The sequence below is a fragment of the Lolium perenne genome, chromosome 5 (assembly GCF_019359855.2).
Source record: "Lolium perenne isolate Kyuss_39 chromosome 5, Kyuss_2.0, whole genome shotgun sequence".
NCBI classification, from domain to species: Eukaryota; Viridiplantae; Streptophyta; class Magnoliopsida; order Poales; family Poaceae; genus Lolium; species Lolium perenne.
Genome location: NC_067248.2, coordinates 193,407,855 through 193,420,867, shown reverse-complemented (window position 1 = coordinate 193,420,867; position 13,013 = coordinate 193,407,855). Strand labels below are relative to the sequence as shown.

At 48.9% G+C, this 13,013-nt stretch overlaps 1 protein-coding gene across 1 annotated transcript; it reads left to right on the top strand.

The window, feature by feature from the left end:
* Positions 1-7,857: 7,857 nt before the first annotated feature.
* LOC127301628 (uncharacterized) lies at positions 7,858-8,703 on the top strand. Its single transcript, XM_051331900.1, has 2 exons — positions 7,858-8,058; positions 8,170-8,703. The coding sequence occupies exons 1-2, from the start codon at positions 7,992-7,994 to the stop codon at positions 8,382-8,384; spliced, it is 282 nt and encodes a 93-aa protein (XP_051187860.1). The 5' UTR covers positions 7,858-7,991; the 3' UTR covers positions 8,385-8,703.
* Positions 8,704-13,013: the final 4,310 nt, after the last annotated feature.

Here is a 13,013-nt window from a genome sequence, read left to right as displayed (position 1 = left end):
CACGGAGGAATACAAATGTGAGAGCGAGTCGCTCTTCCCATTATGGATGCAATGCCGTGAGCTGATGGCACAATTTAGGTACATAAACTTCAATTGGATCCCGAGGTCGCAAAATACCGAGGCGAACGATCTCGCACAGATGGCATCAGGCTACAAGGACGTAGCAGGTGGAGCCGATGTTCAGGTACAGTTCCTGGAACCGGATGACTGGAGAGCCGATATCTTCAATTACTTGAAAGATCCGGCTCGGGGGGCACCTAAACGGATAAGGTACAAGGCCATGAAGTATGTCCTTATTGGGGATGACATGTTCTACAGGACTTTGGAAGGGTTACTTCTCAAATGTCTGGGACCAGCCGAGTCAAATCGGCTCTTACACGAGGTACACGAAGGCGCCTGTGGAACTCACCAATCGGCTCATAAGATGAAATGGTTGATCAGGCGATCGGGGTTTTACTGGCCCACCATGCTTGAGGATTGTTTTAAGTACTATAAAGGGTGTCAAGCGTGTCAGAAGTTTGGGAAAATTCAGATGGTACCCGCATCAGCAATGAACCCCATCATCAAGCCTTGGCCATTTCGAGGTTGGGGCATGGATATGATCGGCAAAATCAATCCTCCATCGAGCAAAGGCCATGAGTGGATTTTGGCCATTACAGATTACTTCACTAAATGGGTGGAGGCCGTCCCTATGAAGTCAGTGTCGTCGAAAGATGTTATCAATTTCGTGAAAGAACATGTCATTCATAGATTCGGGATTCCCCAGACTATCACGACCGATGGAGGTTCGGTCTTCATTTCTAAAGAGTTTAGAAAGTTCTGCGAGGACATGGGAATTAAGTTGATCCGATCATCTCCATACTATGCTCAAGCAAATGGACAAGCTGAAGCGTCCAACCAGAGCCTTATCAAGCTGATTAAGAGGAAAGTTGATGAGCACCCTAGACGTTGGCACGAGGTTTTATCAGAGGCTTTGTGGGCTTATCGCATGTCATTTCATGGAGCGATAAAAACCTCACCATACCATCTGGTCTATGGACAAGAAGCCGTGTTACCCTGGGAAATCACGGCTGGGTCGAGACGTATTACGTTTAAGAATGATTTAACAACTGAAGAATATGCAGTCCTGATGAGTGATAATATTGAGGATCTAACGGAACTTAGACTGTGGTCGCTTGAGAAAATTAAAGAAAACAAAGCCAAGGTAGCTCGCGCATATAATAAGAAGGTGAGACCAAAGGAGTTCCACGTTGGTGATCTGGTTTGGGAAGCTGTATTGCCATTGGGGACTAAGGATAAAATGTATGGTAAATGGTCTCCAAATTGGCACGGGCCATACAGAGTCGACCAAGTTTTAAAGGGTAATGCATACATGCTCGAGGAGCTGAACGGTGTTAAATTCCCAGTGGCCGTCAATGGTCAGCATCTCAAGAAATATTTCCCAAGCATGTGGGATGACGGACAATGAAATATGGGGGCCGATGCATGAAATCGGCCAGTAAAAATATACATACAAAGCACAGCCGATGCACAGACGTCGACTTTAGAAAAAACATACGAAGCAACAGGACGCAAAGTACAACCGATGCACAGACATCGACTTCAGACTAAAAAGCCGATGCACAGCCATCGACTCTAGAGGTACAAACAGTTACGAACAGTTATCAGGTTACATGGATAGACTCTACTGAAGGAATGCCTCGAAGGCACGGAGGGCGTCAGCACGGACACGATCCACCTCGGCGATCTCGGCCTCGTCATCCTCGTCCTTGCCCGTCACTAACTGTTTGTTCAGGGCACGTATTTCTGCCAGATCAGTTTTCAGTTGAGCCTTGAGGCCTTCTGCTTCCTCTTGGGAGCGAGCAATAAGAGCTTCCTTATCGTGAATAAGCTGTTTGGTTGCCCGGACCCTCTCTTCAAGGTCCTCCAACTCCTTTCGCAAGGTCTCAAGTTCGGCGGTGCTGACAGAGGTGTCAGTTTTGGCATCTAAGGCCGCCTTTTTCTCATTGAGCCGCTGACATTTGTTTGCAATATCGGCTTTCAACGGAAGTTGGGCGTGGCGTAGGTCGATTCTCTGACGAGCCAACTTCACCCTTGACCTGTAGGCAGACAGAGTCACAACTGGCCAGAGTTTCACCTGCAACGTTACCGGGAGGTGGGGCTGGATTTCTTCAAGAACGCTCTTCACTTCCTCGGGGTCTTCGACAAACGTCTCGATCGGGGAGGAAAGCAGGGCTTTGAGACGCTGGAATTGACCAAGGATAGCGCTAGGTCCTGGTTCATCGCATGCCGTAGAAGGAGCTGGTTCGATGGATTCAGGATCGAACGATAGCAAGCCAGAGAGGTCACAACCCTGACAAACAAAAGCAGCGTCAGTATGCAGCAAAAGGGAAGGGTAAGCCAAACGAAAGGAGCATACCTCTCCTAAAACCAGGGAGACAGCCGATGACGAGATAGTCGGCTCTTGTGTTTCTGCTGGGGACTTGGCCACATTGGCGGCCTTGTCGACGGCACCTTTAGGGATTACTGGATTCAGGTTTGCGGAGGGCATCAGTACTTCCTCGACTTCCCCACTAGAAGTGTCATCAGTCTGCAAAAAAGGTGGTGATCCGAGGTGAGCAGCAATGAGTTAGCATGAGAGATGAGCCGGGGAGAGTTGGAGGGTAATTACATTTGAAGCCTCTTGGTTCGATGAAGGGGCTTGCGGTTCCTTTCGAGCTCTCTTGATGCATCGGCTCTTTGTGCGTAGACCGCCCTGCCCCGCTTTGGTTGGAGCTTGGGAGGCAACAGGTTCAGGAACTGGCCTTTTCCTGGATGCCGATGGTGGCAAATCTGGCTGGCTCTGCGTGGTAACTCTCCCAGAGTTGCCTGAGCTCGAATCCCCTCGACTGGATTGTGTTTCCTCGCTGGAGTTGTCTTCAGTGGAGGCCTATAAAAGAAGAGTTAGTAAGCACAAGCATGTTTGCAGAAGCCTATAAGGATAGATGAAATCAGTCAAGGCATGGATCAACGTACGTGCAAGCACTCTTGATCAGGAGAAGGAATCCGACGCTTCAAAGTTTTCCTGGCAGCTACTTTCCTCACCGCCGTTCTCGCTTTGACTGGGGCTCAGGGGGCAGCTGGCCCGGGAGATACTTTGCTCTTGGAAGCCGATTTTGGTGAAATCTGCTGGCTCTGCATCACAACCTTTTTCAAGGGTGGCGAGCTTTTGCAGAAGAGGACCACCGGAGCTGGTGGGAGGAATTCAAAGGGGGAGCCGTCATCATGTGCAGGTTCTGGACCATCTTGTTGCTGCAAGAAGACAGAGCAAGGTTATAAAAAATCATTGTAAGCCATTTGAAGAAAATTTGCGAGTGGTGGTACCTGTTCTGCAGGGATATCATATTCAGCGTCAAGTTGTTTTAGCAACGGTCCCAGAGCTCTCCTGAAGGCATGAGTTTTCCACATTGACCACCAGGTCTCAAAACCATAGGTTGATGAGGTGAAAGAGAGGTTGTTAGGGACTGGGATGGCTAGAGCATCAAAGAAAGAGTAACACCTCTGACCGGTAAGGACATCGGGCAAATCAGCTCTGCTCTCTGTTAAGTGGTGGAGGAAGAAGTGGGGAGACACTTGCCCAAGACCAAACTGCCAGGCTGCTACGACCGGCTGATAAGACTCATAACCAGGTTTGATTATTCTGTTTGAGGTGCTCATGCCAACTGGAAGGAAGCAGGGACGGATCATGGTGGAATACAATTGTCGGGTGCTGGTGTCATCGGCAAAGCTGTCTGGCCTGAAGGAGACTGGATTTTCAAAAATTTCAGAATCCGTGTAAGGGAAGAAGAGAGGATTGTCCAGGCCTTGGAAGAAAATGCTGAACCACTTTGATGTTTCCTTGGGGATCAGTTTACTACCTGGAAGGCTATATAAAGCTTGGCCATAGCTAGTGCATCGAATCTGTTTCCCGTTAGTATCCGGAAAGGTGCAAGTGGCCAAAAGTGGGAAGTTTGGGATGTGGTTCTGGAAATACAGCTGAGCCCATAGCTGAATAAACCACCAGGGACCTCCTGTTTTGACTGTCTTTTGGGAAAACAAATTGACAGACATTAGTTGGAGATATCGATAGACCTCTCCAAGGAACAGTTTGCTGATGCCAAGCTGGGTGCCTCTGGCGAGTTCATAGGCCAAAGAAAGATAATTCTTGGTCGGAGCAAGTGAAGGGCCATAGAATATGAAGTGTTCCAACCAGAAATTCAGGAAGGCCGTGTGTTCTTTCTCTGTTACATGGCCTTTACTTTTCATGTGGCGTTGAAGGTAAGCACCCCAGTTTGTGCACTCTGTTTTGGAAGAGAGTTTGAAAGGAACCTTTGGCAGCATAAAAGCAGAGGGTCTGGGGGATGTGACGTCTAGGCCAGTGATCATCATCACATCTAGCAGAGTTGGTGTCATGGGGCCGTGCCCAAACATGAAGCAATTCAGAGCATCAGACCAGAAGTAGCCGATGGTTTTTAGAAGATTTTCATGCTTCTCAAGGGGAGACAACGATAAGGACAGAGCATCGGCTATGCCTGTGGTTTCCCATGTGGATTGGTGAGTTTTGGATACTCTATTATATCAGGAAACCCAATCTTCAGGAGGGTTAGGCCAGGCTCGTAAGCAGTCGGCCCATGAGGTTAGATCTAAGTTTTGGTTCACGAAGGGAATCCTATTGGCCTCGCAAGAAATCGGATGGGCAGGGCTCTCGACAGAACGGGGGCCAAGACAGAGAGAATTTGGAAGAGAAGGATGCGGCAACAGAATGTCTGGTACCTAAAATTAATGATGAAATGAGGCATTAATTCAGATGTTTGCTGTTAACTCTAACACTAGGCTCGGATGGCGAGGAGCAGTTAAAGATTACCTTCAGGCCAGAGACCATTGCGTTGGTGTTGGACGATTCCGCCATCTGATTCGCTTGCGGAGATGAATCTGCGCGGTTGGGGATCTGGGATTCGCGCTGCCGCGAGTTGAATCTGTTCGATGGGAAATTGGGGATCTGAGTTTGGTCCTTTGGACGAGGGTCGCAGGTTACCGTTTGAAGTCTGACCTTGCTGGCGTTTTATGGTAAAAGACCGATGCGTTGCTATCGGCTCTTTTTGCGTTGACCTACTTTGACAATCGGCAAAATCGACATGGAAGCATTCTTCATTGATGAAGAGGGTTTTTTACAAGAAGAGCCGATTGCTCACAAAAGAGAGATCTTCCACCTAATGTACTACTACTAGCCCTATTCTAGCAGTCCCTAATCTAGGGGCCGGCGCTATCGCCGCCGTCGCTGCCCTCGTCGTCGCCGTCCTCGCTGCCATTGGTGCTGCTGCCGGCGAGGTCCTCGTCGCTGCTGCTGAAGCCGTCGGCAGGGGCTTCTTCTTCCTCCTCGTCGTCGTCGTCGTTGTCATCCGACCCGGCGCGGAAGCGCTTCGCCGGCGGGTACTCGTCGAAGGAGGTGTTGTCCTCCGCTTCATCCTCTTCCTCGGTGGAGGTGTTGTCGCCCCAGGAGAAGGCGCCGTCATCGCTCTCTTCCTCCAGCTCCCCGTCAACGAGGAACTGGAGGTTGTCCTCCCCGTCGGTCAGGGGTTCGCCCTCCTCTGACTCGACGGCGAAGTCCCAATCTGCCTCGTCCCAATGCCGTGGGGCGAGGGCCTCGTACGCCGCTATCGGGTCGTACTCCGGCGTCGGCTCACGGGAGGAGGAAGATTGGAAGGAGAGACCCGAAGAGGCAGAGGAGGAGGAGGCCATGGTTGCAGAGGAGGGGGCTTCGATTGCTAATGTGGAGTAAGGGGATGAGGAGGCGAACTGCTCGGATGCGATTAAATAAAGGGGATATAGTGGAGATGCTTCAATGTTGTGGCAGTTTTCGAGGATGCGGTGCCAAAACTATCAAATCGTGCACTGCGGAGAAGTTGAGAAGACAAGGCATCGTGATGGAAGGGCACTGTAGCGGTTCTGCTCTGCAACGCGTAAACCGGTGAAGGAAAAAACGGAGTGGTTTTGGAATTATTATTGCCAAAACCAGGGGGCATGTGTTATCACCGGTTTTTAGCCAAATAAGGAGATGGGCCGTGATTGAGATGGGCTTAGAGGATATGCACGTAAAATGTTTCTGAATCGGCCTTGTACGAGAGTTTGGGCTAGATTGCCCGTGTATCTGTACATTATGGTAGATCACGTTTAAGTTTAGAATTAAGAGATAGAGTTTAGTTCGTACACAGTTAGGTTTATTCCAAAGATAGAAAGTCCACGGACTATAAATATGTACCTAGGGTTATTGAGAAAGGAGGACGATCACGTTCACAACAAACACAATCTAGGCGCATCGCCACCCCTTGTTTCGAGGGTTTCTTCTGGGTAAGCGCCATGCTGCCCAGATCGCATCTTGCGATCTGAGCAGTATCAGTTTATTCGTTTGTTTTGTGTTGCTCGTACTGAAGCCTTGTTGATGGCGAGCAACGCCGTTAACATAGATGTGTTAGGGCTAACATCGATACTTTTCCGGTATGTTTGCTTAGTTACGCTGCCCCTACATATCTAGCTGCCTTTGCACCTATCTTAGGTGTAAGGGCAGCATCTTGCTTAGTCTTTATTTAGTAGATTTGATCTGTTATGGTTGTTCCTTGTTCTCCAAGGATTAGTTTGATATCCGCATGGTTAGGCCTTGCAAACGGGTTGAACGATCCAGTAGTGCGTAAGGTACGGTTTGCCGATCCAAGACGAGTTGTTCCGGGAATCGACTTTGTGTTGGTTTTTAGGCCTCTTCTAGGACTAGTTTTCTGTTATCTTTCGTATCTGTCAGGCTCAACTACGTGTAGGATGTTCCAGTTATGCGGTGAAAACCCTAGACTGTCGTAGATTGATTTAACTTAGTATTGATCAAGCAGGACCCCCATGTTATCGTAGATCCAATACGAACCATGAGTCGATCGGCTCCTTGAGCCGATTCACAGGGTAACCTAAGAGCCGATCGAGGCTCGGATTTAATGTTTACGTGTCTGCCATGCAGGAAACTAATCGAAGCAATCCATCACCTTCCTGACCAGGTATAGGTTAGGTGGCACGCCCTCGCAACAGCCAGGACGTGTGCCGGAGTTTTGCGGGCCGTTGCCCGAGGGACCAGGGCCCACCAGTAGTTCTGGGAGCCTCCCGGCTCTTCGTGTTGCTCATCGCTGCTCGCGGTGGGTTTTGGCAGGCAACAGGTCTCCACGAGCTCACAAAGGGGCTTGCAGTGGAGTAGTAGGACCATGTTGAAGGCGGTATTGCAGGTGGACATACCAACCTCGTAATGGATTCCGGTGTTGGTGTCACGGACCAACGCAATATGACCAATGTTGAGAGAGCGCAATCGAGTGGTTCGCGGCTGCATCACACACTTTGTTGTGGCACATGTTAACATGGTTCCATGTGAGTGCCGCGGGGTGTGGCAAATAATCAAATTCCCCGGTTCCTTTTCTTCCAAATCACGATACTCATTGGACATATTTATCTAGATATAATCTAGCTGCATTTCAACTTGTAAACATATTTATATCTAGAAAAAAATTAAGTACTCTCTTATTTTCAAAGGAAGGGAGTACCTGCGGAATGTCCTGTGACTATGCAACGATACGTGTGTGTCTAGACATGTCACTTCTAGTCGAACAAGTAAAGGGAGGCTTCACATCATACTAGACCAACGTGTACATACATCCAGGAGTAGTGACAGGAGTCCATCTGAGTTTCCTTTCTTTTTCTCAATTCTTCCGCCGCTGCGGGCCCCAGCTGGCAGTGGCACACGAAATTAGGCGGGGGCGTGACCCGGGCTGCTGCTGCTTACGAAGGCGACCCCGGCGGTTTCGAAGCCTCCGAAAGCCTCATTTTAAGCCCACGAAACCACGGCATGTCGGCATCCTTCTTCCTCCTCGATCCTATCTGCTCCTTCTCTCCCCGCTCTCCTCATCTGTAACCCCCTCCTTCTCCTCTCTGTCACTCCGGCCACTATGGCCACGCCGAGATTCCTCGCCATCCTCCTCGTCGCCGCTCTCCTCGCGCTCTCCTTCTCGCAAGGTACACACACGTTATTTGCAAGATCAATGCCCTCCCCTGCGTCACGTCAATTTGGTAAAAGACTAACTGACGTCTCGCGTCCGCCTGCTGATGGATGGATGGGCTCTGCAGGGCCGGTTTTGGTGGCGGAGGGGAGGAAGGTGCAGGTGCTGAGGGCCGCGGGACACTCCGGGCGGCGTCCCCTCCACGGCGGCGTCCGGTTGCAGGAGCAGCAGCAGGGGATGGTGTCGACGGTGATGGACTACGACGAACCCAAGGCCAACACCAACCCCCACGGCAGCGTGCCCGCCACGCCGGACTACCCCACCGGGCCGCCGGGCCACTGACTGAATCACTGATCGATCTGCGCGTTTGCACGTACGGTGCGGCATGCAGATCAAGAGGAAGAAGAATAAGAGGGATCCGGGAAAGAAGCTGTTCTCCTCCCTCTTGTCCGACGGTAAATCTTGGTGAATTGGTAGACAATTTGATTCTGGTCGTCCTTGACAGTTCGTTTAATTTTGAGAATTGTAAGTAGGTCGTGTGCGTGTTCACAGTTTTGATCCGAGGATCTGTATGTCCTTCCCAGCTGCATGCCGCCCATCTGTACAACCCGTCCATGCATGTGTTCTCTTCTATGCAATAAAATCGTCTACATTTGTGCCATTGAATCAGATATCTAAATGTATCCGAGTCCATTTGATTGCAAAGATAATCATTTGATCATTTCATTCGGCTAGGACACAAATGCTGGAACATGCATCACGTACGGCTTAATTGAGATGTCAATTTGTTAATTATACACCTTTCCTACGTGAAGTAAGTGTGGCGCGCGGCTGTAATTGGAGGACCGGAAGCTATGCCGGAGGGGAGTATTGGATCGAGGAACACTATGCTTCACAAGCTAATGTACAGCTTGCGGGGCGATGTTCATGTTCATTTCGAAATACCTACGTGTCGGGTGTTTGGTGACTTGCTGCAATGGCCTCGACGAGCGGGGGCGGCAATCTTGAAGGACTACATTTTTGGTGGTGCTTCTCGAGTACTGAGTTTCGATTTGCATAGTTTGACTTTCATTGGTTGTGGAAGACATTGTTTTTGTAAACTCGGGATTTCTCCACGTGAAAACATATGATCTTTCATCAGACGACAACAACGCTTGTATATTGTTTCCTTCTTAGAGCCGTTGTTTTTGGAGAATTTTTTGTATACTCGGGGTGTTGTCTTTGGTAGTGGTTAGAGTACTGCTAATGCCAGTAATTGATCACCGTGGCAATTTTTTTTTGCTATCTGTATTCTTGATGTCTTATGGCATTTCTTGGTGCAAATACCCGTTGTAATTGGTATTTATGTGATATTAATACATACTTTTTATCTAGAAAAATAAAATAACCATGTACTTGCATCTGGCTGCCACATCATTGCGTTCCCAGCACAACAGCAGGGCATGGGCATTGTTTTTGGGTCAACTCATCGATCAGGTTGCACGTACACATGAGCTGCTAGTTCTTGAGTTCCGTACAGATCGATACCTTTTGCTTATTCTTCATGCAGTTTTAACCGGCTGATCTCTTTAAGATACTTAACAGTATCACTCCACGAAGTCCCATCGGTCCTCGCTAACAACTCGGGTGGGCATGGATATATTGGTGCGTCCAATGGTTGGCACATGTCGACCTCGTGATCCAACGACAAGGGTTGGCGTGCTTTGGATCTTTGCTGCACTTCTTCTAGCTCTAAAATAAAGAGGCAGTAGTAGATGAGACGGTAGGGTTGCATGTTTGGTACATGCGCACCATCATCATATGATTTTCGTATCACTTAAACTATGGGACGGATGCTCGTGAGTCCACCCTAGTGGACCCGGCCCATGTGTCAAGACTAAGTGCTCAAAAACAAATTCATGTGTGCTACCAAGTTGACTCGTATAAACTGGGTGTTGTTAATTTGGCGTCCGACAAATGCCACGAAGATGTTGAATGTAGATGGGCTGCAGCCCAGTAATGCAGCCCATATAGTCTACAATTTCTGAAATCTCAAGGCCCATCACGTTGGCAGCTTGGGACAGCCTTGGGGACAAAGTTTAGTCCCACATTGCTAGTTGGGAGAGAGTTGGAGTGGTATATAAGGGCTGCTGTTCTAGTCATTCCAAGTGAGTGAGAATAGAAAGAGCCCTCGCGCACTCCTCCTCCTCCGCCCGCCCCGCCTCGTCACGCACGTCGCGTTTGAGTTCGAGACACACTCAAGGAAGCCTAAACTTTTTGCTTGGTGCACCAACTGTGTTGGGTACGTGTCGGCCTACATGTGCATGCTCGCCGCGTGTCCTTGGCTTCCTACGCGTGTCAACGCGGTCGGGTCGGGTTGGCTTCCCAGGCTATACAAGGAGACAGATCAGATCTAGAGAAATACACAGTTCTCAGAACTCTCTAGTCCCTCTCTCTCGTGAAGTTCCTTTTGCTGCGCTACTCTCTAGTCTTCCCCATCCCGGAGATTGCGTGCACAGCCGTCCGGGAGAGCAGACCTCCGAAACTCCGTCCGTTGAGATCCTGCACCGGGAGACGGGCGATAAGGTTTTTGGGGAGCGTCTCGGCGCGACTGCTCGCTACTGTTCGTCCTCTTCTTCGACGACCCGGCTGCTTCATCGACAGATCCGACTACACCATGGGCGACATCAACAATACCCATGGTGGTGGTGGTGCTGCTGCTGGTGCGACCTTCCCGGTCGCGATGTACGTGCTTTTCCTCTCATACCTTGCACTGCTACTTGTTCCATGTTCAGATCTGATGCATGTGCTTAGTCTGATGAGTATGGTTAAGTATGCTTGTGCATCTGTAATGTTGCTTTCGGTAATTAAACTCACACGGAAATTGCCTAATAATCTAACAATCCAAAAACCTTATGTGCTTAGGCAATTTTCACCGTCTGGTTTTGCTGCTGCGCTTAAACCGAGCCCGTTTACGGGTTCTCATTTCAAGAGATGGCAGAGTAAGACCCTCTTGTGGCTCACTTCTATGGGCGTGCATCGAGTTGCGGAAGGTACTCCCAGAGGTCCTTTTACTCCTGAAGAGGATAAAGCGTTCGGGGATGCCACCGTAATCTTTGTGGGTGCCGTCCTAAGTGTGCTTGGAGACAAGTTGGTTGATGCTTATCTGCACATCCGAAATGGGAAGGAACTGTGGGATGCACTAGACGCTAAGTTTGGTGCTGCCGATGCCGGAGGTGAACTGTATGCTATGGAGCAGTTCAATGACTACAGAATGGTTGAGAACCGATCTGTAGTAGAACAGGCTCATGAGATACAGATCATGGCAAAGGAACTTGAGCTCCTCAAGTGTGTGCTACCGGACAAGTTTGTCGCGGGATGCATTGTCGCTAAGCTCCCCCCTTCATGGAGGAACTTTGCCACTTCCCTGAAACATCAGAGGCATGAGTTTTCTGTTGAGAATATCATGGGCTCTCTGGATGTTGAGGAGAAGGCGAGGGCAAAAGACAAACACACTGGAGGAACCGAGGGACGTTCTGCTGCCAATATGGTGCAGAAAAATGCCCACAAGTCCAAGGGAAAGAATAAGGGAGTCTCCCAGACTACCAACTTCAAGAAGAAGGGGAAAACGGAGAAGAAAGATCCTTCTTTGGGTGTGTGGCGAGACTGGCCATTGGGCCAATCGTTGTCCACAACGCAAAGGAAAGAAATGTCAGGCTGGACAGAACTCAAATTCTGTCAGCATGGTCATTGGCAACACAGAGGAAGGAACTACAGTGTATGGTAATATGTTACCTACTGTTCTTTCGGTGTTTCAGCCCACGGAATGGTGGGTTGATACAGGTGCTAATGTTCATGTGTGTGCTGACATCTCCATGTTTACCTCTTATCAGGCACGAGGTTCCTCAGTAATGATGGGGAATGGGTTACATGCTACTGTTCGTGGTGTTGGCACGGTAGATCTGAAGTTTACTTCGGGAAAGATCGTGCAACTGAAGAACGTGCTGCATGTCCCTTCCATCAAGAAGAATCTCGTTAGTGGCTCCCGTCTTATGAAAGATGGGTTTAAGTTGGTGTTTGAGTCCAATAAAGTTGTACTGTCTAAGTATGGAACTTTTGTTGGAAAGGGATATGAGTGTGAGGGAATGTTGCGCTTCTCTCTAGAAGACTTCTGTGATAATGTTGTGAACCATGTAAGCACTAGTGTTAATGAAACTAATGTTTGGCATTCACGACTTTGTCATGTTAATTTCGGTTGTATGACGCGGCTTGCTGATATGAGTTTAATTCCGAAATTCACCTTTGTCAAAGGCTCTAAGTGCCATGCTTGTGTGCAAGCAAAGCAGCCTCGCAAGCCTCACAAGCCTGCGAAGGAAAGAAACTTGGCACCACTAGAGCTCATACATTCAGATCTATGTGAGATGAATGGTGAGTTGACAAAAGGTGGAAAGAAATATTTCATGACTTTGATTGATGATTCCACTAGGTACTGTTATGTGTATCTCCTCAAAACTAAAGATGAGGCTCTTGATTTCTTTAAAATCTATAAGGCTGAAGTTGAGAATCAACTTGAAAGAAAGATAAAAAGGGTTCGGTCCGATCGTGGTGGAGAGTACTTTTCTAACGAGTTCAATTTATTCTGTGCGGAACATGGTATAATCCATGAGAGGACGCCTCCCAATTCCCCACAATCCAATGGGATTGCGGAAAGGAAAAACCGTACTCTAACAGATTTGGTTAACGCCATGTTAGATGTTTCGGGTTTATCCAAGGAATGGTGGGGGGAGGCTATATTGACTTCGTGTCATGTCCTAAACCGTGTTCCAACCAAGAATAAAGAGATTACCCCTTATGAGGAATGGGAAAAGAAAAGACCAACACTCTCCTACCTACGAACTTGGGGCTGTTTGGCTAAAGTGAATTTGCCAATCACCAAAAAGCGAAAGCTTGGACCAAAAACCGTGGACTGTGTCTTTCTTGGCTATGCTGCCC

Coding starts and splice junctions, on each gene's coding strand:
- LOC127301628 (XM_051331900.1), top strand. CDS start 7,992: ATGGCCACGCCGAGATTCCTCGCCATCCTCCTCGTCGCCGCTCTCCTC. Junction 8,059..8,169: donor CGCGCTCTCCTTCTCGCAAG/GTACACACACGT, acceptor TGGGCTCTGCAG/GGCCGGTTTTGGTGGCGGAG.